The sequence below is a fragment of the Polypterus senegalus genome, chromosome 7 (genome assembly GCF_016835505.1).
Source record: "Polypterus senegalus isolate Bchr_013 chromosome 7, ASM1683550v1, whole genome shotgun sequence".
Classification (NCBI taxonomy): Eukaryota; Metazoa; Chordata; class Cladistia; order Polypteriformes; family Polypteridae; genus Polypterus; species Polypterus senegalus.
This window is the reverse complement of record NC_053160.1, coordinates 128817227-128843507: the sequence shown is the minus strand read 5'-3', so window position 1 is coordinate 128843507 and position 26281 is coordinate 128817227. Positions and strand designations below refer to the sequence as shown.

Here is a 26281-nt window from a genome sequence, read left to right as displayed (position 1 = left end):
AGGCAAAAGCAACACAAAGGCTCTCTGTTTGTAAGACTGTGAGAAGCTTCTCTTTAAAACTTTAAGGCTGCCCTGCAGAGTTGCTTTGCTAAGCCATCCTTACCATCCTTTTTCCTGTGGTTTTGATGATTCTCTTTTGGGCTCGGATCCGTCACCTCTGCAATGTCGTTGACGACGCTTGCGGCTGGGTGCAATATCAGGGACATCAGGAAGGCTTTCATCATGGGGATCACATCCATGCTTCCCTATTAAAGAAACATTAAAGAATATATGAAATATAACTATGAAAGTGCCAATCCATACTAAGTAATGTGGAACAGTAAGGATCTACAGTTGGATGACTTCCAGGATTTTTTATCTTGAGATTTTCAGATAATTCATACTTTTTGTCAGTCTAAATATAACAAAAGCACCTTTTGGCCATTTTTTAAACAGTCAAGTATTATCGACTATTGCAGAATATCAGATTAGTCTTCCGGCCACATATTACCATACCTTCAATGCATCAACATCATGTGGGAAGCTGTCAAAAACTTTTCAGATGTCAATGCAATTTGGCTTAAACTTGCTACCCAAAGTACCTTAAAGTAAAGAAGTACCCAAATCTAAGTATAAGTATTTATCAAGCTGGCTTGGATCTAATATGCCACAGAAACATCCTTAAGAATAATGAATTTCAGAATGACTATAAACATTTTAAGATCAACCTTGCACTTCTTGAATAACTGCTCTAAAAAAAAAAGCACTGCCAACTGGATTTTGTAGCTTTGGATAAGATCTGAAATTAGATCAGTCCCTCAATAGAGTATAATAAAAAGGCTTTTGAACAAGTTAGTAAGCCTTTAGTGTATTTAAAAGGTGAAAGTTCTTTGTTCTTAGGGAAAGCAAACTTAACAGACACAAAAAGGTGGTGTAGGCCTGAAGAATGCTGACTAACTACTGATAACTATAGTAAATTGTATTCAGTGGCTTTGCTGAATGACTATACAGGTAAAGTAATAACACTCATAAAATATACTAAACGGATTGAGGATTTAACAGACATCTATCCAGTACTGATAACTTCCGTATTTTTGGTTAAAAATTTAAAGAACTGATTTTCAATTCCAGCTCAGTCACTGTATGGGAATTTCATGTTCCCTCGTGTCCTTATAGGCCTTCTCCAGAGGCTCTGGTTTTCCTCCCCCACCAGAAAGATGTGCATATTAAGTTAATTCATGCCCCTAAAATTGTCCACTATCAGTGTTTGCATGTAATTGGGCTATATAATCAAGATCCTTTATTAACCTTTTGACATGACAGGACAATGAATGAGACATCTAAAAATTCATACATCTGCTTAGTGAACTGTGAGCTACAGTCTAGCCATTTGAAAGTCAGAAACAATAACATAATATTTCACCAGCTGTTAAGGTGAGACTATAATGTTACATAATTAACATAATACACTTATACTTTTTCTGTGGAAAGAAACCTGAAGTATCCCAGAGAAAACCAGATTTAAATTCGAAGAGTCTATGAAAGCCCTACACAAATAGTCAAAGAACAAAATTCACACCTGGAATCTTAGAAATTGTGTGGCAACAGCTGAATCCAACACATCCAAGTTACAGCTCAAATCTAATCTCAAAAAATACATAAACTGTACCTTCCAGTTTTTACAGACATTTGAAAATGAGTTTAAAAATGCATTAAAATGGCATGTATAGAAAATAAGCAAGCTCCTGAAGAAAAGAAGAGTTAATAGCCATTAAAGAGTTTTAATATTGCACTTAAAAACTGTAATAACACATTGGGTAAAGAACATTCCAAAAAACAAGAGATAGAATCTGGTCTGTGGTTTTGGAAATAGTGAAGGAAAAAAAAAAAAAGAGATTACATTAGCCGAGCAGGGGTCCTAGGACCACAAGGTACTTCACTGTATATCAAAAGAAAGATTTAGTAATGCAGTGTGCATCCAATATCAAAAAAGTAATGTAAAATTGTTCTGTAAATCTGAACAAGCGTATGATAAATTTGTCACCCTACTGGGAACATATCTGTTCTACATGAAATAAGGATACATTCTTTCCTTTAATAAAAAAAAAATTGTAAATATGAAATTATGTCCTATTATCCCTATGTATTAGAGAAAAGGTCCTTTATAAAATGTTAACCTCAGCAGTGCAAGAAGGATGAAGTAATATTGGACAATTAAAATATACAAAAGATGCCTAGTTAACAAAATTAACTTTTGTTCTCTAAGTTAAATATGTATAGAGACTGCAACATAGAAGTAGCATAACTACAGTATAACCATTAAAGCACACACATACATAACATGTTTGCCCGAACTTGGTAATATAATTTCATGAGATACTAATACCCACACATTAGTAATTACCTTGAAACCATAAAATAAAAACTACAGTTCAACAAATGGCACCTACACACAATTTGAGATCTGTCTCCTTTGTGCCGTTAAGACACACACTTAGTCAACAATAGGTAAACATGACTTGACAGCTTCCATGAGATGCTGCTAAGAAATGGGATAAACCTTGATCTCTTCAACTAAGTAGTATCTGCAATAAAGACAATTTGGTAAATTAAAAACTTACTAACTAGATTTTTAAAAATGTTATAACTCTCACTGTGAAAAATGCAAAAGTTGACTAAGTTGTTCATCCTAAATGTCAATAGGAAAAGTATGCTAAGGAGAAGGTAACATGTTGAAGGAAAAGTAAGGGAAAAATAAAGTATATGGAAAAAGAAAAATATAATTCTAGAAATTAACATTTTCAAGCATAAAGAAGTTAATCTGTTAGTAGCTACTGGAACTATTAAGAAGATACTGCACTAAACACAAGTAATCACATATAAAACCTAATGTATGTAATATATATTTCCATTTTTGTGTATCACTGCACATTAAGGAAATTCCTAACAACCAACAACTTTCAAATTATATCCCATTATATAAAGAAAGTGACAGGCCAATCTGAATATTTATAAGCCAGTAAGCTTAATGTGCATTACGCATAAGTTAATTCAAGCAATTAATAAATTAAAGATGTAGCAACCCCTTGGAGTACACATATATTAGTGAAAACCCAATATGGGTTTAGACAGGAAGTATATTTTATCTCTTATATATATTTCTCTTCTGGTTAGTCCTGCTTCCACTTCAAAACCAGTCCCACCCACATGGCATTTCTCGATTCCTATTTGTCCTCTTCCAAACCCTTCCCTACGGTGCCTGCGGCTCCTCTTCAAAACCGGTCCTGCCCATACACAGCAGACACGGCAGTTCTCAATTCCTACTCTAGTATGCTTACAAAATAAAGCAAACTCTGCATGCAGTGAAAATTTACTTCTCCAGCTAGATTCCATACTGAGAACCATCCAGCCCTTTGTTAAATCATACAAACACATTCATGAAAGTGTTTAGTCCAATCCAACAGCATCTGTACAAATGGTTTTCAAGGAAAACCCTGGGCAGGAATTATCACGATACAATGCCCCGACATGTCACACCGATGTTGCAGTTATTTTCATCGGAGAAGATGGTGAACCCCCTGCCGAAAGGGACATTTGCATCTATCCCAGAGGCAACTCCTGTAAACAGATTTCCAATATGAATTGCGATCCTATGGTTTACCCACTTTTATTCCCTTACGGAGACATTGGCCGGCACAAAGATTTACAACATGTTTCCGATAAAAGAACCGCCAACCGAATCAGGCTTACTCAATGCCAATTTTACGCGTATATCAATAAGGAATACATTTAGTATTTACTAATCAAACAGTACATCGTAGATGCGTATGTTAAAACAGAGGGCGTGCGTCTTAACTATCTCAGATTACATCAAGAAGATCTGCGCGTGGAACAATACAAAGGACTATCAGATGCACTGCAAGCAAAAGCTGAAAATAACAATGTACGTGTAGGCAAAATGATCATATTACCGTCCACATTTCCAGGAAGTTCAAGATATATGCAACAAAACTATTGTTGTACGTAGCTTTTTCTAAAGTTAAATCTTTCGACTCATTATCTGTCGTCTCCAGCAAAACACCTATTCACAACTAATAATAATAATAATAATAATAATTCATTACATTTATATAGCGCTTTTCTCAGTACTTAAAGCGCTAAACTGTGTCTTTCAAAAAGTATTTCTTTCTTCTTGATTTCTGAATTCCTTTCTCACAGTTTTCCATTCCTATTCTGACACCGCCGTATGCTATGGCAGGCATCAGCTAGTATGCAATACTTCTATAACTAAACAACATAAATATTGATAAAAGACGTAATAAGCTAATTAGGTCTGCAGATGACAAACAAGGCAGAAATAGTACTTTAAAGTCAGTAGGATCATTGGGATAGACCTGGGCAGGATTTAGAATTGGAAAGATATACGGCAGATTAAGTTTAAAGTAAATAAATGTAACACGTTACATGCAGGAAATACACAGTTTAAATATTAATACATAACGGTATAGCAAACCTTGAAAATACACATGATAAGAACAACCTGGCAGTTACAGTGAGCTCATGTCACTGTCAACATCCATATAGTGTACCAAGATAATTAAGAAGTGAATAAGGATGCTGAGCTACATAACACAACTTGTTGAGTATAAATAGAGAGAGTTTATTCTTAAACTGTACAGTAAAGTAGTGCAGTTTGTGTGCATATGTGGTCACTGTATTATATAAAAGTGCTGGAGAAAGTAATGAGAAGAATGACTGGATTGATTACAGGACTGCAGGCTTGATCCACAAAATAAACCCAAAAGGAGTGGTATCTTTTCATTTTAAGAAAGATGTGGCAAAGAGGAAGCTTGACAGAAGTGCTTAGAATTTTGAAGAGCATTGGCATGGAGGCAAAAAATATAATGAAAAATTGAAAGGTAACAGGACCGGATAAAATACTACTGTATGTCTGGAAGAGTTTAGGGAGTATATGTGCTGTGGGATCTAATGTAGGAGATCTATGAACAGGAGAAAATACCAGAGGAGTGGTGGAACTATGTGATTGTACCCATTTATAAAGAGAAGTGAAATATTCAGTATTGTGGAAATTATATTACTGTATATAGGGAAGAAGCAGTCTGGTTTTATGCCAGGTAGAGAATCAACTGATGTAGTATTTGCATTGAGAAGTGAGTACAAGAGAAGTACATGGGTATGAACAAGGGAATGAGGATTCAGGTTAGAAGCAGTGCTGAGCTAACAGACTAGATTCCAGTCTGAGCAGTTCTATGTCAGGGCTCTTTTTTAAGCACTTACCTCTTTGGCTGGGTTATGGATATGTTGACTCATGGGATAAATGATCAATCCCCTGTTGCACACCTTTTGCTGATGGCATTTTGTTGTGCACCACCAGGTAGGAGGAAGTGGAGAGGAAGTTGGAAGACTGGCTTTAGAAGACAGAGGGTTGAAGATTAATAGGAAGAAGACATAATATTTGAGGTTTAATTATGATCAAGATTCAGAAATTATCCTACAAGGAAAGAGATTGGAAATATTGGATCATTTTAAATACCTAGGATCAGTGGTAGACCAATGTGGAGAACTGGATGCAGGGATAACCCACAGAGTGCAGTGTGAATGGAACAATTGGAAGAAAGCATTTGGAGTATTATACAATCAAAGAATTAAGGCAAAGGTCAAAAGTAAGGGTTTTAAGGCAGTGGTAACACCAGCAATGCTGTATAGACTGAGACACTGGCAGTTAAGATAGTGCAGGAGAAGTCAGATTTGTAAAAATGTTGAGATCAATTTGTGGAATTACAAAGAAGGACAGAAAAAAAAATTAGACCAACAGAGGAGAGTTACTTAAAACAGTACAGGGAAGCAAGTTGAAGTAGTATGGACATGTGAAGAGGAGAGACAATGAATAAGTTGCAAAAGAGCGATGAAAATGGAAGTACAAGGAAAGAGAATGTGGCAGAGGCCAAAGAAGAGGTGGATGGGTGATGTGAAAGGAGATTTGAAGGAAAATGGTCTGATTGGGTAGGAATTGAAGGACTGAGCTGTAAGGAGTGAGTTGATCAGGCACATCAACTCTACAAAGAAGGGTGAAAAAATTAAGAGGAAGAAGGAAAAGAAGAAAATATCAGATAGTATTTTCATATAGGTTCTTCATGTGGAACATAGATGGATGGTGGTTAAGGGATAAACATAACAAAAATGTTTGAAAGTTTTCCTTCACACAGTAAATAAGGATCAGTCGAAAAAGTTACCAAACAGTGAGGTAGATAGTAATACTTTGGGGACATTTAAATCACAACTAATTTATATTTTGCAACAAACTGCTTTAGATTAAAAGGTCTCCTTTTGTTAAAATTGCTGTCATGTTATTACCTACGGCCCATGAGTTGATTATGACAGGATTCCCTCTCACAGTACACATTAGGGCTGTTAGATAAAACATCACTATTTGAAAATAATTCAAATCAATATGAACAATTTTATTATTTGAAGACAAATACATTAAATTGTAAAAGAACTGTCCTTTATTTAACTTTGCACTAATTTAAGAATCATGTTATTCCAGGCATACTATGATGCAAAACATTTGCATTTTCCATGTTTTGCACATCTCTTCCCCAATCAGCATTTTTATAATTTTTAATTGTTAGTTTGTACTGTCATTTATATAACAGACAAAAATTTCTACTGTACTACTTTGCTTTTTGGTCATGGGTACTATCCATCCATCCATCCATTTTCCAACCCGCTGAATCCAAACACAGGGTCACAGGGGTCTTCTGGAGCCAATCCCAGCCAACACAGGGCACAAGGCAGGAACCAATCCCGAGCAGGGTGCCAACCAACCGCAGGACCGTGGGTCTCCTAACTGCGAGGCAGCAGCGCTACCACTGCGCCACCGTGCCGCCCCATGGGTACTAACAACAGATTTTAAAGAGTTCTCCAGCACCCTAAAACTATCGGTTTGCTCCTGATTCTGTTATATTTCACACTTGAACCTGAAATCTATGATTTTCTCTTGTTTTATATTAAAACCATCAAGTATTCTTCATAGCAAACAAAAGCTGGTTTCCTTTCTCATTAACATAAGGGGAAATAAACGCTATATTTCTGATATTCTTTTTATTATTATCATGGCTTTCAAACAGCATTATTACTGTCAAGAAAACATAGTTAGCTACCAACACGTGTTTTGGAGGCTGCTGGTTTGACAAAATACAAAGATGTTAACAAAGGTTAAATGTGTAACATTTTTGCTGAATCCATAAAGGGTGAAAAGAATCCCATTTAGTAATTTTGCATGTTATTCTTTGACCACTAGACCTCTGCCACAGCACTCAAATGGCATACTGCTTTACAACCTTATCAAATTGGGGTGTTCCACACACTTGATCTACCTTTAGCAAGCAATTTTTATTCCATTTTTTTTAAGCTGTAACTTATGCTTTTTGTGATTTAAAAATGTTGTCATATATTATTTTTTTTACTTAGCAAAGTTGCTATTCATGAAAATGTTTACCAAATAAAAAATATGAGGAGAAAATACTTAAACATTATGGACACTGACTTCATGTCTTTTGCATCCAAGGAGCAAAAACGTACATAATAGAGGGCTGGAGGAGGGGAAGCAAGGTGTGGAAGACTAAAGTAATGAGTGCATTTAACGTGTTTAACTAATCATGAGTGATTTTGTTTGGGTTTTATACTGTAAATGCATTACAGGCATGTGAAGTGTCCAGGTTTCACTTTTCTTTTTGATCATGTCACTTTCCATGCGCAAATTCAGTTTTTGTGATGTATTTTCCAAGTCAATGCTGCATCAGTGCATGGGTCATAAGCACTGCATGCTATGCAGATACACAACAAGCAAAAATTTAAATAATAATAATAATGAAGCATCCAAAGTTGCATTGAGTAGAAATGCACATGTAGAAGTGCTTAGAATCTTTAACCTATGTTCAAATATATCTGTATATTTAGTTACTTTTAACATAAGTATTCAAAATCTAGTTTTTTGTATAATGTGACAGTGTTGATAAGTACCGGATGGGTCTTTCAATCTTTATAATTAGATATATGACCTCAATGAAATGCTGCTGTTCTGAAGTTTACCCCATTTGAGGCTAAAATATACATGAATGTACGAAGTTCAGAAAAAGAGTGCAGACCATTCACTTCTTCAATTAGTTTCAATGACAACTAAGTTCTCCAAATTTTTGGCTAGTTTGTTCTGATATCCCATTACTATGTGAAAAGAAATGCACCATAGCTTGTGTCTAAAATACACTTTTGTTTAACTTTAAAATTGTGCCCCTGAGTATGTGACTCACTATTGTATTGAAAAATATTAAGCTTGGCATATTTATTTATGCCTTGGAGAATTATAAATATTTAGATTACGCTCCACACAGCCCACTATGCTCAAGATTAAGAAGTATTTATTCTCCCTTTAGTCTTTCTGAGTATGACTTCTTCTACAACTGCTACATAATTTTTGTAGCATGGAGAAACTTCACATAATGCTTCATATGCAGCCTGAGTATAACATCCTTTGATTTACAGTGGATTCAGTAAAAACTCAGACCCCTTTATTTGTTGCCCACTTTATTGTACAGTATAATAGATTTAATTTTAAATGGATAAATTTGTCATTTTTGTCCATCAATTTACACTCAGTAACCCATAATGACACGGTGAAAGCATGTTTTTAAAGAGGTTTACACATTTTTTAAAAATCAAAAACTGCAACCTCTCATTAATAAACGTATTCAGACCCTTAATTCAGTACTTTATAGATACTCCTTTGGCAGCAATTACAGCTTAAACTCAACCTCTTAAAATGCACACGTACCGGTCCAGGTACATAACTACACTTGGACGACGTCACAGCCATGTGTGCATGCCCCTCTGTCATGCACCTCGACATACTACACATCAAATGAAACCTCAGAGTCTCGTCTTTCCGATGATATAAACCATTTTGACACACAACAACCACAGCACTGACACTAAATCCTTTTTTACAGAGAAGTAAATACTTTTAAGAGTTGACTTTTCCTACCTTTGAAGGCTCTCTGCAAGTCAAACATCAATATTTCCTAGCAATATTGGTCTCATTCTGTCCGTAAGGCTACAGGGAATATAATCCAGTAAAACAATTAGGTCCAAAACACACGATAGATCCGCAAAGGGACAAAAACTCCAGAAAACGTTTCTTAACTTGACATTTTTTTTCATTTCTATTGGTCATATCAGACGTAATTTGTTTCTGTCGGCAATAACCATGCTAAAGCATGTTACATGGAAGTGTTAGCTTCTGATTGACACCTAAGTTGGCCAATTAGGAGGGGTCTGGGGGGGTGACTGGAGCCTCGTATAGCCAACGAGTGTCACAGACAGCTGAACGATGATGCACAACTCCAAACCCTGGTAGAATCTACCAGTTTGATTGGACGCTGTGAGTGACACTCCAAACTTACAGCCAATGAGCAGCTGAGCACGCCGATGTGTAACTTGCCTTGCCAACTTGTAAACAAAACCGAAGGGAGCTGTGCGAAGCTGGCATTTGGCCAGTCTGCAGACCTGGTGCGTGGTTGTTTATTGTGATTTCACCAAGTTTTTTAAATATGGATAAACGTACTGATAAAAGTAAATACACTCTCGATGAAGTAGTAGAGGCATGTACGCGGCGTGACAGTGATGAATCGGACCAGGAGAAGTCTGAGGCAGAGAGCGACATGTGACATGCCCTTGTGCTTTCTGCCTGCTAGGGATTGCTACAATCAGTGGCACAATGAAAAACACTGAGCTGTGTTGTAACAGTTTGTAAAAAATTTATATATTTATAAAAATAAATATATTTTTTTTGGCCCATAAGACTTGTTTTGACTATTTTTATATTGAAATGTGTATTTTCTATTTTTTTTATTATGGAATATGAATTTCCATAACTAATAGAGTGACACTGTGTGTAGATATAGATTCCTTTAGGTGTAAGCTTTCAGTAGAGCCCTCATTGATAAATGTGGGTTGAAGCATTCAAAAGTTATTGCACTTTTTCCATACGTTCCAAAATGTGGATAATGGATAAACCATAGGTCCCTTTAAAAAGCACCTGGACATGCCCACATAAAAACTGGTGTAAAAATGTCATTTTTACAGGTATTCTTTTCAAATCTGAAATGTGAGTAGCAACAAGTTATTCTGTTGGTACATAGTGTGTTTCTGTCCCCACCTATCTACTGCAGCTATAGTGGTCTTTATTTTCACAAAAAAACTTAGGCGAGAACAAAAAAATTCATTTTTTCTGTGAGTTCTAATGTGCATAACTTTTGATCAGTCACACCTACAGTGATTCTGACTACTAAGGGTGAAACTAGAGAATGTTACCTTTACAAAGAGACCAAACGTGTTTATACTCCAGATAGTTCAATAACAGCAATGATTCTAATTTGGAGAGGTCAAATTACAAGTGATTTAGCAAAAATGACCCTGCTTGATAAGGGGTTTTAAACTCCTCTTGGGTGGGTTTCTACAACCTTTGCAAAACCTATATATCTTCTGTAGCTCCACACTGGATGATAAGCTGCTATAAACTGCAATTTTCAGGTCTATCCACGAATATTCTGCGCGGTTTAAGTCTGGGCTTTGGCTAGGTCACTCAAGGACAGTTGGAGACTTTTCCTAAAGCCACTCTTGGTTGGCTTGGTTGTATGCATTGGGTCACTGTCATGTTCTAAGGTGAACTATTACCGTAGTATGAGGTCTTGTTCAATCTGGAGCTTATTTTCTTTAAGGACCTCTTTGTATTTGTCTACATTCATGCTTTCCTCAATTCTGACCAGTCTCCCTTGTCCCTGCTACACTGCTCACAAAAATTAAAGGAACACTTTAAAGAAACACATTAGATACATCAGATCTCAATATGAAGTTGGATATCTATACAAATAACGACAGGGCAATGTCTTAGGAACAAAAGGATGCCAAGTCTTTTAATGGAAATAAAAGTTTTCTGCCTACAGAGGGCTCAATTGTGTAGACACCCTAAAATCAGAGTGAAATGAAGATGTGGCAGGCTAGTCCATTTTTTCAAAAACTTAATTTCTGCTACTCAAAATGCTTTTCAGTATCTTGTGTGGCCCCCACGAGCTTGTATGCATGCTTGACAACGTCGGGGCATGCTCCTAATGAGACGACGGATGGTGTCTTGTGGCATTTCCTCCCAGATCTGTATGAGGGCATCCCTGAGCTGTTGTACAGTCTGAGGAGCAACCTGGCGCCTAATGGACCGAAACATAATGTCCCACAGATGTTCTATTGGGTTTAAGTCAGGGGATCGTGAAGGCCATTCAATTGTTTCAATGCCTTCATCCTCCAGGTACTGCCTGCATACTCTTGCCACATGAGGCCGGGCATTGTCGTGCATTAGCAGGAAACTAGGACCTACTGCACCAGCGTAGGGTCTGACAATGGGTCTGAGGATTTCATCCTGATACCTAATGGCAGTCAAGATGCTGTTGTCTAGCCTGTAGAGGTCTGTGAGTCGCTCCATGGATATGCCTCCAAGATCATCACTGACCCACCACCAAACCAGTCATGCTAAACGATGTTACAGGCAGCATAATATTCTCCACGGCTTCTCCTGACCCTTGCACATCTTTCACATATACTCAGGGTGAACCTGCTCTCATCTGTGAAAAGCACAGGACGCCAGTGGTGGACCTGCCAATTTTGGAATTCTATGGCAAATGCCAATTGAGCTCCCCGGTGCTGTGCAGTGAGCACAGGGCACAGTAGACATTTGGGCCCTCAGGCCACCCTCATGAAGTCTGTTTCTGATTGTTTGGTCAGAGACATTCACACCAGTGGCCTGCTGGAGGTCATTTTGTAGGGCTCTGGCAGTGCTCATCCTGTTCCTCCTTGCCCAAAGGAGCAGATACTGGTCCTGCTGATGGGTTATGGACCTTCTATGGCCCTCTCCAGCTCTCCTAGAGTAACTGCTCGTCTCCTAGAATCTCCTCCATGCCCTTGAGACTGTGCAGGGAGACACAGCAAACCTTCTGGCAATGACACGTATTGATGTGCCATCCTGGAGAAGTTGGACTACCTGTGCAACCTCTGTAGGGTCAAGGTATCGCCTCATGCTACCAGTAGTGACACTGACTGTAGCCAAATGCAAAACTAGTGAAGAAACAGTCAGAAAAGATGAGGAGGGAAAAATGTCAGTGGCCTCCACCTGTTAAACCATTCCTGTTTTGGGGGTCATCTCATTGTTGCCCCTCTAGTGCATCTGTTGTTAATTTCATTAACACCACAGCAGCTGAAACTGATTAACAACCCCCTCTGCTACTTAACTGACCAGATTAATATCCCATAAGTTTCATTGACTTTATGCTATACTCTGATTAAAAAGTGTTCCTTTAATTCTTTTGAGCAGTATACTTAGAAACACCTTCAGAGCATGATGCTGCCACCAGCCTGCTTCACCGTTGGCATGACATCAGGCAGGTGATGAGGAGTGTTTGATGCTCACCAGGCATAGTGTTTGGAGTTCTACCTAATTTTTTGACTCGTCAGACTAGAGAATCTTTTCCTCAGACTCTCATAGTCCTTTACATGCCATCAGGCACACTCCATGTGGGAGTTAGCCACTCTAATAAAAATGCCTGATTTTTGTATTGCTGCTGAGATTATCACTCTTCTGACAGGTTCCTCAATCACAAACGTGGTCTCCTGAAGCTCTGTTAAAATGAACTTTGGGTTTTTGGTCACTTCCCTGATTATGGCCCTTCTTGCCCAGTTACTCAGTTTAGCCAGACGACAAACTCTACGAAGAAGCCTGGTGGGCTCAAAATTGTACCATTTCACAATTATTGAAACCACTGTGCTCAAATCTTTAGAAATGGTTTATACCCATGACCTGACTGTAAGCCTCACCACAATTAGATCATAGAGGTCTACAGGCATTTCCTTGGACTTCACAGCTTGGTTTTTGTCTTGACATGCAGTGTGAATTGTAGGACCTTATACAGTGTACAAAGGTGTGTGCATTTCTAAACTATGTCCAATCAACCAAATTTGCCATCGGTGGATGCAAGTCAGGTACTAGACATATCTCAAGGATAATAAAGCAAACAGGATACATCTGATGCCAATTTGGCGTACCTTAGTAAAGGGTCTGAATACTTATAGAAATGAGAGATTTTCAGTTTTTGATTTTTAATAAATTTGTAAAGCTTTTTATAATTGTGTTTTTTTTTACTTTGTCATTATGGGTTGTTAGGTGCAGATTGATGGGCAAAAGTAGCAGATTTTTCAATTTAAAATTAAAACTACTACACAAAGTGTGCAGAAAGTGAAGGGGTCTGAATACTTTCTGAATCCATCGTATATTCAAAAATGTTTACAACATAACCTAAATCACATCCTAACATTGCCATTAACATATGACAGTTTTGTTAATGTAAACTGATAAATCATTTTCAAGAGTGCTTCTTACAGAAAAATGTCACATAGCTCATGTTTAAACAAACAAAGGAAAAAGGTTAGAACTAGGCCAAGAGGTGTGAATCACTTGCCATTTCTATGCAATAAAATGCATTTTCTGATTGTTCACCCAGTTTTGGAGGTGTAAAAGTACTCTTTTACAATCATTTTTGCCTCCTCCTCAAGAAAATTAAAAAGCCGAATCTCGGAAGCTGAACTCAGGTGTGATGGTAAAGATTTTGGGATCCCTGAAAAGTCAGTTTATTTGGGTAATATTGCCATTACAAAGGTCTTTTATGGCCTTTGTGAATTCTGGGCACCCTGCACCATATAGGACTTTCATCTGTAAGGTAGGATAACTAATTTATTAATTATTGTTCCACATTTCTTCTCCAGGTGTAATTTCTACTGGTGATAGGTCGTAGCCTATATTGCTTTTTTCCTTTAGGATAATATATACAGGTAATATTAATGTCTATAATTTTATTGTCTGTAGCACTACAGAATTGATCAAGTTTCCTCATTGCATGCTGCAGCACTAGATGTTTAGACTACAGTTTTTGAGTGTCAACAGCTTCAGTCCTGTATAGGCGCTTTTCCACTGCATAGTACGGCACAGCACGGTTCAGTACAGCTCACCTTGGTTCGGCTCAGTTCGGCTCGGTTTGCGTTTCGACTGCACTTTAGTACCACTTTAGAGTGGGCGGGATTATTCACGTGTCGTTATAGTTGCGCCGCCTCTACTGCCGTGACACCGTGGAACTTTTACAACAACACGCAGACAACGACAACACTTTAGCTCGACGACGCGCAAGGGTAAGCATCTAAAAAAAGCACATCACTTGCTAACTTTTATCACTGTTGCAAAGCATAAAATGAACTTAACTGCCAGTGTAACATTAAAATGCTGATTCTGTATATTACAGATCTTCCACATTTTGCAAAAAAGTCGCCACAACAGACCATCTGTTTGGACATTTAACCGTGCTTCAGAGTGGTGGGATGTGATTTCCCAGTTTTACAAACACTCAGAGGCTGGAGAACTTTCGAATGTCTGAAGAAACATTCATCCACTTATGCAACAAACTGCGTCCAGCGATGGAGAGACGGGACACAAACTTCCGCGTGTATAAAGAAAAGAATAGCCAGTGGCGCAGTAATGGCGATTTTCTCCGGCCAATCAGTGACCAGCAGTTTACCGTCACGTTTGGTAGCGGTTCGGCGCGCTTGGAACCTCGGCTGAGGTGGTACTAAAAAAAGGACCAGGTACCAGGTACTGTTCCCAGTGGAAAATCCCCCAAAAGTGAGCAGAACTGAACCGTGTCGTGCCGTACTATGCAGTGGAAAAGCGCCATATGTTGTATGTCAGAAAAATTGAGGTTCCACACCATCTGCTTGACTTTAGCAAAGACCCTCTTAAGTTGAGTGAACTAGTAACTATGATTTTGTGAACACTTATGGGGAAGGAAGGTAGTCAAATGATGATAACTGCATTACTTCCCAATTAATGTTACTGCAGGGATTTATTTTACTTGTGTTTTATTATTGAATATTGAATGTATTTTCTCCAATTGACAGTCCTTTACGTAAGGCATACTAATCCCATTGTGTAAATTTTTCAGTACATGTTGTTTACTCAGCTAGGATAATGAAATAACTAGATTATGTTTGATGTCCTATAAATACAAATAAACATTAGAATTTGGTTGAATAATGAACTCTTATTTGACATGTCTGTAGTTTGCATCTCGCTGGGGGTAGGGGGCCTGATATTTTGTCAAAATTTAATTAAATTATGTCAAAATTTTTATTTTTGTCTATTAATCCAGTCAGCTGTACACAAAAAAGTAATTTCTTTAGATGGGTTTTCCTCCCATGAAACCCTTCTTGTGGTCATTTATACTATTTTATGAAAGCAGTCTTCTAATTTATTTCTGATTATGGTTTTCATAATTGTGCGTGGGACAGAAGTTAGCTTTACTAGTTTGTAATTACTGTGATCCATTTTGCACCCTTCCATTTAGACTATACGTCCATTTGGCAACTGTCAAGTCATTGGGGAGTTTTCCCATCTGCAGTGATTGTCATGAAAAGCTTAGTAAAACTTTAAAATGTCTTTAATTTCTTTGAAAATGGTAAAATCTGATCAGGCTATGAGGCTTTACATGTTGCCAGTGAATTGGAGACCAGAAGCACATCTGACTGTTCTATTTTAAAATCTGTAAACTTTAGCCTGAGGAAATTATATGACTTTTTCTTTCATTGATACCTAGATGGAGTGTTGATTTTCTTTATCTATTTGCTGATAATTTCTAAAGATTTTTGTGTGTATCTATGAGGCCATTTAAATGTTCTCCTTCACTGCTATTTAAGTAAAGTATCACTAGAAAAACTATGTTTTTTTTGTTTGTTTAGCTTCAACTGAAACTATACATACTGTTGGTGTGCATATAATGCAAAAAAGAACCTACAGTGACTGTTCTATCTGTCTGTCTGCCTGCATGAAACAGATTGGCAGCCTGTGGACCAATTTTATTGAAATTCAACACTTATTCTTCAATACAATTTCACAAGAAAGTTTATTTTTCATTGTGATATCTCAAATATAGTGTGCTGTGCAAATATTTATATTTTCAGTGTCTTACACTTAAAAGCATTAGTAAAATTGCAAACTCATCTGTCTTAAAACTGAAAAACATTCTGTGCACCTTAAGTTTAGTTTACTATTTCAAATTTTCCTTGAGACAGGTCACTTCACCTTGTATATTGTGTTTTTTCTTCTTGTACTCAGTTCATAGCCACGTCTGATGGCAAAAATGATACTCAGAAAAAGTTAGTGAAATGCTGGGTGAGCCTTACATATACAGGATCTAATGATGAAACACTATCTCACTTCTCCAGATGCTTGAGCTAAGTTAACTGTAAAAGTGTTACATAAAATAAAGTTCCAAAGAAAATAGTCCAACTTTCAAATTGGTTAACTATGACTCTGAATAAACCCGAATGAAATGCCATGCATACATTTTCTAAGTTGTTGCAGTTTCTCTGTTAATCTTTCATATTTTTTCATACTTTGATGAAACTGTCATTACTTTTGTGGATTTATCTTTATTCATCTATGTAGGACATTACTTTTTCTTTCCATTTTGTTACTTTTCAAATATGCAGCGTGTATGTTTTTTTGTATTATCATGTAACTTCTATGCAGTAACAATAGAATTGTATGTAGAGTAAATGTTAAATAAAATATATCATTCCTTGTATTGTGGTAAAGAATGCACAAAAATTAATCAGTTTTACAGCGAATGTTGCATTCAACTGAATTTTACTAAACTGTAAGTGGAATTTGACCTGGGAAAAATTCAATGTGTAAAACTGTTGGGTAGTGCATAATATTGCCTTAAACAATGATTTCTGATTGCCTGTTTAGACTGCATACTTCAGACTTCAAAGTCTATAATTTGCACATTTAAGTATGTATATTGTATTATTTATATATTGTTTATGTTTAAAAAAAAAATATATATATATACAGTATATACACACAGTATATCCACAAAACCACTAGTTAGTAAATATATACATATTTTAGTTAGTAAAATACATTTTAGCAAATTACATTTTCTCTCTCTCTGTATATACACACACACACACATACATATATATATAGATATACAGTATATATATATATACATATATATACATATACATATATATACATATATACATATATATATATACACAGTAATCCCTCTCTATATCGCGCTTCGACTTTCGCGGCTTTACTCTATCGCGGATTTTAAATGTAAGCATATCTAAATATATATCACGGATTTTTCGCTGGTTCGCGGATTTCTGTGGACAATGGGTCTTTTAATTTAATGTACATGCTTCCTCAGTTTGTTTGCCCAGTTGATTTCATACAAGGGACGCTATTGGCAGATGGCTGAGAAGCTACCCAATCAGAGCACGTATTACATATTAACTAAAACTCTTCAATGATATACAATGTACTTCCCCGAGCGGATTGTTTGCTTTTCTCTGTCTTTCTCTGACGTTCTCTGCGCCTGACGGAGGAGGTGTGAGCAGAGGGGCTGTTTGCACAGAGGCTGTTTGTTTAGAAGATATGGAGACTACTCTAAAAAATGCTGAAAGACTTACCTTCACATTGCTCCCTTCTTTGCGGCTGCTTTATCGCGGTGCTCATACTTAAAAGCCCAACAGCACATATTGATTTTTGATTGTTTGTTTTTCTGTCACTCTCTCTCTATCTCTCTGACATTCTCTGCTCCTGACAGCGCTCGTTTGAAGAGAAGATATGTTTGCATTCTTTTAATTGTGAGAAAGAACTGTCATCTCTGTCTTGTCATGGAGCACAGTTTAAACTTTTGACTGAAGGGTGCTATTTCATGTCTAGAGGGCTCTAATAATGATAACAGTGTGGGTGAGTTTATAAAGGCTTAAAATATATAAAAATAATCATACAAACATGTGGTTTCTACTTCGCGGATTTTCACCTATCGCGGGGGGTTCTGGAAGGCAACCCCCGCGATCGAGGAGGGATTACTGTATACATAAATATATATATACATATATATATACATATATATACATAAATATATATATACATATATATATATATATACACATATATATATATACATATCTATACTAATAAAAGGCAAAGCCCTCACTCACTCACTCACTCACTCATCACTAATTCTCCAACTTCCCGTGTGGGTGGAAGGCTGAAATTTGGCAGGTTCATTCCTTACAGCTTCCTTACAAAAGTTGGGCAGGTTTTATATCGAAATTCTACGCGTAATGGTCATAACTGGAAGCTGTTTTCTCCATTTACTGTAATGGAGATGAGCTTGAACGCCGTGGGGGGAGTTTCGTGTGACATCATCACGCCTCCCGTAATCACGCAGTACATAGAAAACCAGGAAGACCTCCAAAAGCGCTGAAGAAAACATGCATTATATAATTGAGAAGGCAGCGAAACAATAAGAAGCGGCAGTGACATATACAACCATATTCATGAGTTCTGCTACTTGAAACAAAGCACGATGTAAACCTACACTTTAAATTAAGTTCATAGACAGGCTGCGCTGGCGTTTGTAATTTAGTGCCTGCCCATATAAGGCCGTCCGTCAGCGGCAATCCAATAGCAAACTCCACTAAATATTCACGGGTGAAGGACTGTGCTTATGGAGAGGAAGATGAGATGGTCAGGGTGGTGTTTGACACAAACTCAGCGAAACTGCGAGAGAAAGTTTTAAGTGCCAGGACTAAGGTAACATTAAATACAGCCATGGACATAGCGAGATGGCACCAGCACAGCTGGGAACCTTCGATGCATGTACACCGACGCTCACGTGAACTGGCGCAGTGCACAGATAAAAGCAACAGTTCCAAAAGGCTGAACAAAACGAATTACACAATTGAAAAGGCAGCAAAAATATGAAGCGTCTGATAAGCATATTCATAAATCCAGCTACTGCGGAAACAAAGCACGGTGGAAAAAGTCAATGTCCGCTAAAGGAAGACAGTGTAAAAAAACCGTGCATGCAGTGTGTCAGGTCTCAGATAAAGAAGAAGGCGAGCTGTTTATTGATGCAGTAAGAAGCGAATCGATGAATGAAACCTGTCATCTTTACAGCGATTGACAAACACGGAATGTAACTTGAACACAACACATCCTACAAATACGAACCTGATTGAAAGAAATAATGATAATCAAATCCTTGATGACAGCAACACTCAGTAACACTCACAAAACAAATACTGTATATTGACAGTCATGTTACGTTATTTTTAAAATGTTCCCTTTTCTTTTCTAGCTTTTTAACACACTACTTCTCCGCTGCGATACGGGTATATATATATATATATATATATATATATCCCGATCTACATACTCGAATAATGGATACTTTATTAGCCATCAATGATTGTTTTGGTAAAGCCATACTCAGTGTATTCATTAGATGAGCGGTAAAAAAAGCGAGGGAGGATGCAGGCTGTAGTCTTGCGTCAACTCTATCTGAATTGCTAGATCACATTTCAAAAAATATATCTTTTCAAGTTCTATTTAGTCCATATTTGTCAAACTCAAGGGCCACGGGCCACATCCGCCCGTGTAATTATATCCGCCCGAGATCATTTTATATACTGTATTATTGTTATTAATGGCCCAGGTATATGAAGCGCTGGTAACACAATAAACTACAGATCCCATAATGCAGCGCTTCAGCTGCCTTGCGAACACTTACGCGTTAATCAAGTCTAGCTTATGATGCTGCAAGTTATTGCGAAGCTAGCTCACACGATGCTGAGAGAAAAGTTGATTCTGAAAATAGAGCCTTTAAAACCGATGGGAGGCTGAGTATATGTTTACTGAACCCGTGTGTCTCATTTGTGGAGCTAATGTGGCTGTAATTACAGAATTTAATCTAAGACGGCACTATGAGACAAAACATCAGGGTAACCTGAATGCAATGCAGAAGATACAGAAAGCAGAAGAATTAAATAAGAATCTGACACTTCAGCGGACGTTTTACCCGTGCACAATCACAAAGTGATTTCAAGTGAAGCTGCTTTTATGGGAGACACAAATGCACCAGTGCAATTTGCCCCACTTTCCCTGTTGCCAAGTAATGTTAAACCAAGTCGTCACTACGGTGTTCCCAAATCGCACTTTGCTGATAAACTGGCGCACTGAGTTTGCACGGCGCTTTGGTGACTTTGAAGAACAAAAAGTCCGTCTACATGCGGCTCGAACCTTGTGCATGTTTGGTAGCACATATCTGTGTGAGAAGCTCTTCTCAGTGATAAAGACTAACAAAACAGCACACAGGAGTCGCCTCACTGATGAGCACCTGCAATCCATCCTGAGAATCTCCACAACACAGAACCTCACACAAACAGAAACGAACTTGTTGCCAAAAAGATGCCAGGCGTCCAGCTCTAAAATGACATATGAGCAAAGACAACTGAATGATTTGATTTGTTATTGCTGAAAGGAACACATTTTATTTATATTTACAGGTTTTGTTATGCAGCATGTTCATATTTGAATTTGTATAATTTTGACAGGATATATTTTTATGGAGAGCAAAATCTTTTGGGATATTTAAAATCTAAGTTTATTTTTATATAAAATTACATAAGAGTAAAGAAATTTGAATGTTTGTTCTTTTAATGTTTACTTTATTTCTAACTTGTATAATTTAGACAGGATATATTTTTATGGAGAGCAAAATATTATAAGTTGTTTAAGGTTTGAGTTGATTTATTCAGGAATAATATTCCTGTCTGTTTTACCATTCCTACCAAAGATATTTCTGTCGACTAAATAAAAATTCCTTCTATTTAAAATTTAAATAGAACTTGAACAAATACGATAGTTCATAATATCCATGCAGACTTGCACGTAAGAGCGGGAGTTATCCATTTTAACAAGCAGTGTATTGCACTGATACGAAATAGCTGTGTGTGTATATATGTAGATATGTATGTATATATATGTTTATATATGTGTGTGTATGTAGATATATATATATATATATATATATATATATATATATATATATATACTAATAAAAGGTAAAGACCACACTGACTGACTCACTCATCACTAATTCTCCAACTTCCCATGTAGGTAGAAGACTGAAATTTGGCAGGCTCATTCCTTACAGCTTACTTACAAAAGTTAAGCAGGTTTCATTTCGAAATTCTACGTGTAACGGTCATAACGGTCGACAACGTCCGCCATGTTGAACTTTCTTATTTATGGCCCTATCTTCACGAAATTTGGTAGGCGGCTTCCCTGCGCTAACCGAAACCGATGTATGTACATATATACATCCATAGCCTGCATGGGTCCCCCTTCCCAACGCCTCACACGTTTTTGGCTGCCTGCCTATATAAGGCCGTCCGTCGCTCCGGTCTCTTCATTCCCTTCCTTGCTTCGCCACGGGATTCACATCTCCCTGCTGATAACTGCAGCCTTTTTATTTAATCCACGGCTCCTCCACTGTTTTATTGTTCATTTATTATGATTATAGTTATTGTGTAGGTATTTTAGACTTACCCATTGTTCAGGTACCCATTTCCTTTATTGTTAAACCGTACCCACATTAACATTTCTATAGAGGTGATCACCATCGATCAAAGAACTGTCACTTACCGAGTGGTTTCCATGCCCGGAGATGGCACCTGCCTTTTCCATTCTCTGTGTTACATATTGCACGGCCATATCAGGCTCACTCTTGATATCCGGAGGAACATTGTGTCTTATGTATTGAATGACTGGGACAGGTTCAAAGTGTGGAATGATGACAGTACAGGAGATAATTATACTACACAGGAGCACTATAAGAGTGAAATGCTTAAGCCCTTCACCTATGGTTCTGCATGTGAGCTGATGGCTGCCGCTGAATTGTTCGGTTGTCGCTTTCAAGTGTACCGAAATAGCCAAATATTTTACACCTTTGGACAACCGCAAATGCATTTTAAACATCTTAGATTCACAGGTGATGATTTCAGTAGTGGACACTTTGATGTTTATGAATGTTTAAACTCTCAAAAGCTGGATGCAAAGTTATCGATGAAACCGGTTGTATGCTTACAACGCTTGACAGATGCCGAATGTCACTTCAACACAACAAGTCCTGCAAATACTGTCGTAATTAACACAAACCATGAAACTCAAACCGATTATGACAGCAGCAATCCAAGCTGTGACATTTGAGGCAAGATTGCTTTTCACATGGCCAACTGTACGTTGCATCCTCAAGAGTAAGCTCAGCGCACAGCTTGGTCATATTACAACCTGAGCGCCAAACTGACAACGTGGTATACAAAGAGATCCTTAACAAATAAATATTGGCATATTTTCCCTCAGTTTAAAAAGGTTTACTTTTATTCTTAATAAAAATTTTAAGGCAGTACTTCGCCGCTGCGAAGCACCGGTAATTTGCTAGTATATACACTCACCTAAAGAATTATTAGGAACACCATACTAATACGGTGTTTGACCCCCTTTCGCCTTCAGAACTGCCTTAATTCTATGTGGCATTGATTCAACAAGGTGCTGAAAGCATTCTTTAGAAATGTTGGCCCATATTAATACGATAGCATCTTGCAGTTGATGGAGTTTTGTGGGATGCACATCCAGGGCACGAAGCTCCCGTTCCACCACATCCCAAAGATGCTCTATTGGGTTGAGATCTGGTGACTGTGGGGGCCATTTTAGTACAGTGAACTCATTGTCATGTTCAAGAAACCAATTTGAAATGATTCGAGCTTTGTGACATGGTACATTATCCTGCTGGAAGTAGCCATCAGAGGATGGGTACATGGTGGTCATGAAGGGATGGACATGGTCAGAAACAAAGCTCAGGTAGCCCGTGGCATTTAAACAATGCCCAACTGGTACTAAGGGGCCTAAAGTGTGCCAAGAAAACATCCCCCACACCATTACACCACCACCACCAGCCTGCACAGTGGTAACAAGGCATGATGGATCCATGTTCTCATTCTGTTTACGCCAAATTCTGACTCTACCATTTGAATGTCTCAACAGAAATCGAGACTCATCAGTCCAGGCAACATTTTTCCAGTCTTCAACTGTCCAATTTTGGTGTGCTCGTGCAAATTGTAGCTTCTTTTTCCTATTTGTAGTGGAGATGAGTGGTACCCGGTGGGGTCTTCTTCTGTTGTAGCCCATCCGCCTCAAGGTTGTGCGTGTTGTGGCTTCACAAATGCATTGCTGCATACCTCTTCTATCAGCTTGAATCAGTCGGCCCGTTCTCCTCTGACCTCTAGCATCAACAAGGCATTTTCGCCCACAGGACTGCCGCATACTGGATGTTTTTCCCTTTTCACATCATTCTTTGTAAACCTTAGAAATGGTTGCGCGTGAAAATCCCAGTAACTGAGCAGATTGTGAAATACTCAGACTGGCCCGTCTGGCACCAACAACCATGCCACGCTCAAAATTGCTTAAATCACCTTTCTTTCCCATTCTGACATTCAGTTTGGAGTTCAGGAGATTGTCTTGACTAGGACCACATCCCTAAATGCATTGAAGCAACTGCCATGTGATTGGTTGATTAGATAATTGCATTAATGAGAAATTGAACAGGTGTTCCTAATAATCCTTTAGGTGAGTGTAAATATATATATATATATATATATATATATATATATATATATATATATATATATATATATATATATATATATATATATATTTATATTACTGTCACACTTGGGGCACAAAGTTTCACATGAGCACTCAGGGTTTTCCAAGAGACAGAAACCGGCTGCACAAAGGTCAACTGTCAAACCAACTGCCTCGGCTCTACCTCTTAGTCAAAAGAACACAAAATTTTCCTCCTCAAAGGGGTGCAGCAGCTCAGGAGCCCAGACCGGAGCAGAGGGTGTCAGGGAGAAGAGAGACAAAGCAGTGAGACCCTAGGACAAGCGTGACATGGTCTTTTAACTCTTCGGAGCCCTGCACGATTGCAGCAAGCAGCAGATGGAAAGCTGTTTGTTTCCCATTGAATCACTGTTTAAGAGGGGGTTTTGGAGGAGGAGCTGCATTCACAATACATATATACATATATATAATTTATATATTTTAATTGAATATAACTAGCCAAACCGCGGCGTACCATACGCCGCATAATCAGGCCGTTTTTAATGATTTTTAAGCACAGGAGAAAATTAACATTTGAAAAATCGGTAATGTAATAAATCAGCAAGAAAAGCAACATTGTAACAATGCACGGAATGAACCAACACACAATCGTCCGTGACTGAAAACTGGCGGACCGTCCTTGTGCCTTCTCCTGCCAGAGGGAGGGATGGGGGTGCACGGCGCGGAGTTTGGAACGGGAGGAGAGGAGATGGACGTCCATTCAGCTCCGCCCGTCATGCTAGTCTGCTGATTTCTCGTTCAGTATGCACTGCCCACTTATGTGCCCACCTCCAACTCGTCACTTGAGTCGTGGTCTTTACACAGTCCAGATGTACCTGTGACTGATGTAGACTTTTCATTGCTCTGTGCGGGTTTGGCTGCCTTTCTATATATAATCCACCATGACACCCGACCACGGTAGTAGCGAGGTGGGAGGGGGGTGTGAACAAAGTGCAGGAGCATCTAAGAAGACGCATGTTTAGCGTGGATGTGAATTGCTGTATGTAGCTTGTAAAACAGTTTGCTATGGTGCACGCGGTCATGCGTCGTAACTGAAAACTCGGTTTTTAAAGACTGCTTACTTCATTGTGTTTTAACCTCAGTTGTAAAGGAATGCTTTAAGAACCCCATGGGATACCCCTCGGTTTTGGCTGCATTTCTATATATAATCCACCAAGGTTTCCCGACCACGGTAGGAGGGGGGTGTGCACAAATGGTAGGGACGTAATGAGTGGGAGCGTATGAGTCACACTTAGTGGGAATTCCACGGCTTGCAGCCCGAATGGAGTTCAACGGCTTACACACGCCTCTCTGCGTGCAATCTACGGGCAATCTCATGCATAATTATTTATTGAATGCTAAACACTTCTGGAAAGACATGGATGTCTAAAACGGGTTGGTGTGAGAATACAACAATAAGTGAATGAAAAGATGGAACTCTGGAGAAAGCAAAATACAACACAATAGTGAACCCGCCGCATAACAAACGCCGCGTGGCTGAGACGTGCATGTGGACTCTTACCACTGACGAAAGGGACTAACTGGGTGGTCGGTGAGTTTTTGCGTCCGGGCAAATGGGCAGGCAGTGTGAATGCCTAGACAGCGAGGGTAGAAGTCGGCCGATGAAAAAGGAGTGTTGGTGGGCAGGAAAACGTCTTCCGTGTTCCTGCAGGAGCATCTAAGAAGACACATGTTTGTCGCGGATGCAAATAGCTGTATGTAGCGTGTAAAACAGTTTGATATGGTGCACGCAGTGCAGGCGTCAGAAACGAAAAGTTGGTTTTAAAGACTGCGTACTTCATTGTGCTTTAACCTCACTTGTAAAGGATTGTTTTAAGGATCCCATGGGATACCCTTCGCAAACCGTTTCACACGCTGCATATGGCGATTTACCTCCACAAGAAACATGCCTCTATGAACAGTCAATGTAGCACGGAGGTGCATGACATGCACATGACATTAACCTGACCTGCACTGCATGTGGAATCTACAACAGACGAATATAAATGACGCCATTTTTTCTGTGTCGTCGTATCCAAGTTGGTGGGCGTGGCCCTGCGAGTTGTCGTCATATCCAATGGTCTTGGAGTTGGTGGGCGTGGCTCCTTCCTGCGTGCGCCATAGGTGTCCCACTTGTCGGCTTAGTGAATCCACGCCCCTTCCGGCGTGCTTTTCATGGTTGTCTTGCCTTTCCATGGGTGTCTTGCCTTAGTGAATTATATATATAGATAGTATATATATCAGGGGGATTTGCCCCCTGCTCGCTTCGCTCGCCAACTCCTCCAGCCTGTGCTACACACCAGCCACTTCATGTCCCTGCCGCACGTGTGGTGATTTCACTATCACTTTCACCAAACAACAAATCTTTTAATTCTCACGGATACACCTCTTCTTTGGAAAGAAACACTACTGTTCCCTGATGGCAACACAAATTAGGTGATCTACAAGTCTCCAACTTAAAGTTTAAATCTGAAAAATATATATTTGCTCTTTTTTCAATGTTACGTTATTTCACAGAGTAATAATTGCCGTTTGTTTGCGCTAATGCGATCTTTACTATCATTTTTTTGAAACTTTTGAATTTTATTACTTTCATTATCTTTAACC

General features: G+C 38.4%; 1 protein-coding gene across 4 annotated transcripts in view; it reads right to left on the bottom strand.

Annotated features, from left to right (window-relative positions):
• The window catches only part of xrcc4 (X-ray repair complementing defective repair in Chinese hamster cells 4), a 442595-nt gene that overhangs the window by 139412 nt on the left and 276902 nt on the right, over positions 1–26281 (bottom strand). For all 4 annotated transcript variants that reach the window (XM_039759286.1, XM_039759284.1, XM_039759287.1 and 1 more), the window contains exon 7: positions 104–245. In XM_039759286.1, the coding sequence (XP_039615220.1) occupies positions 104–245 (142 nt within the window). The remainder of the gene's footprint in view (positions 1–103; positions 246–26281) is intronic.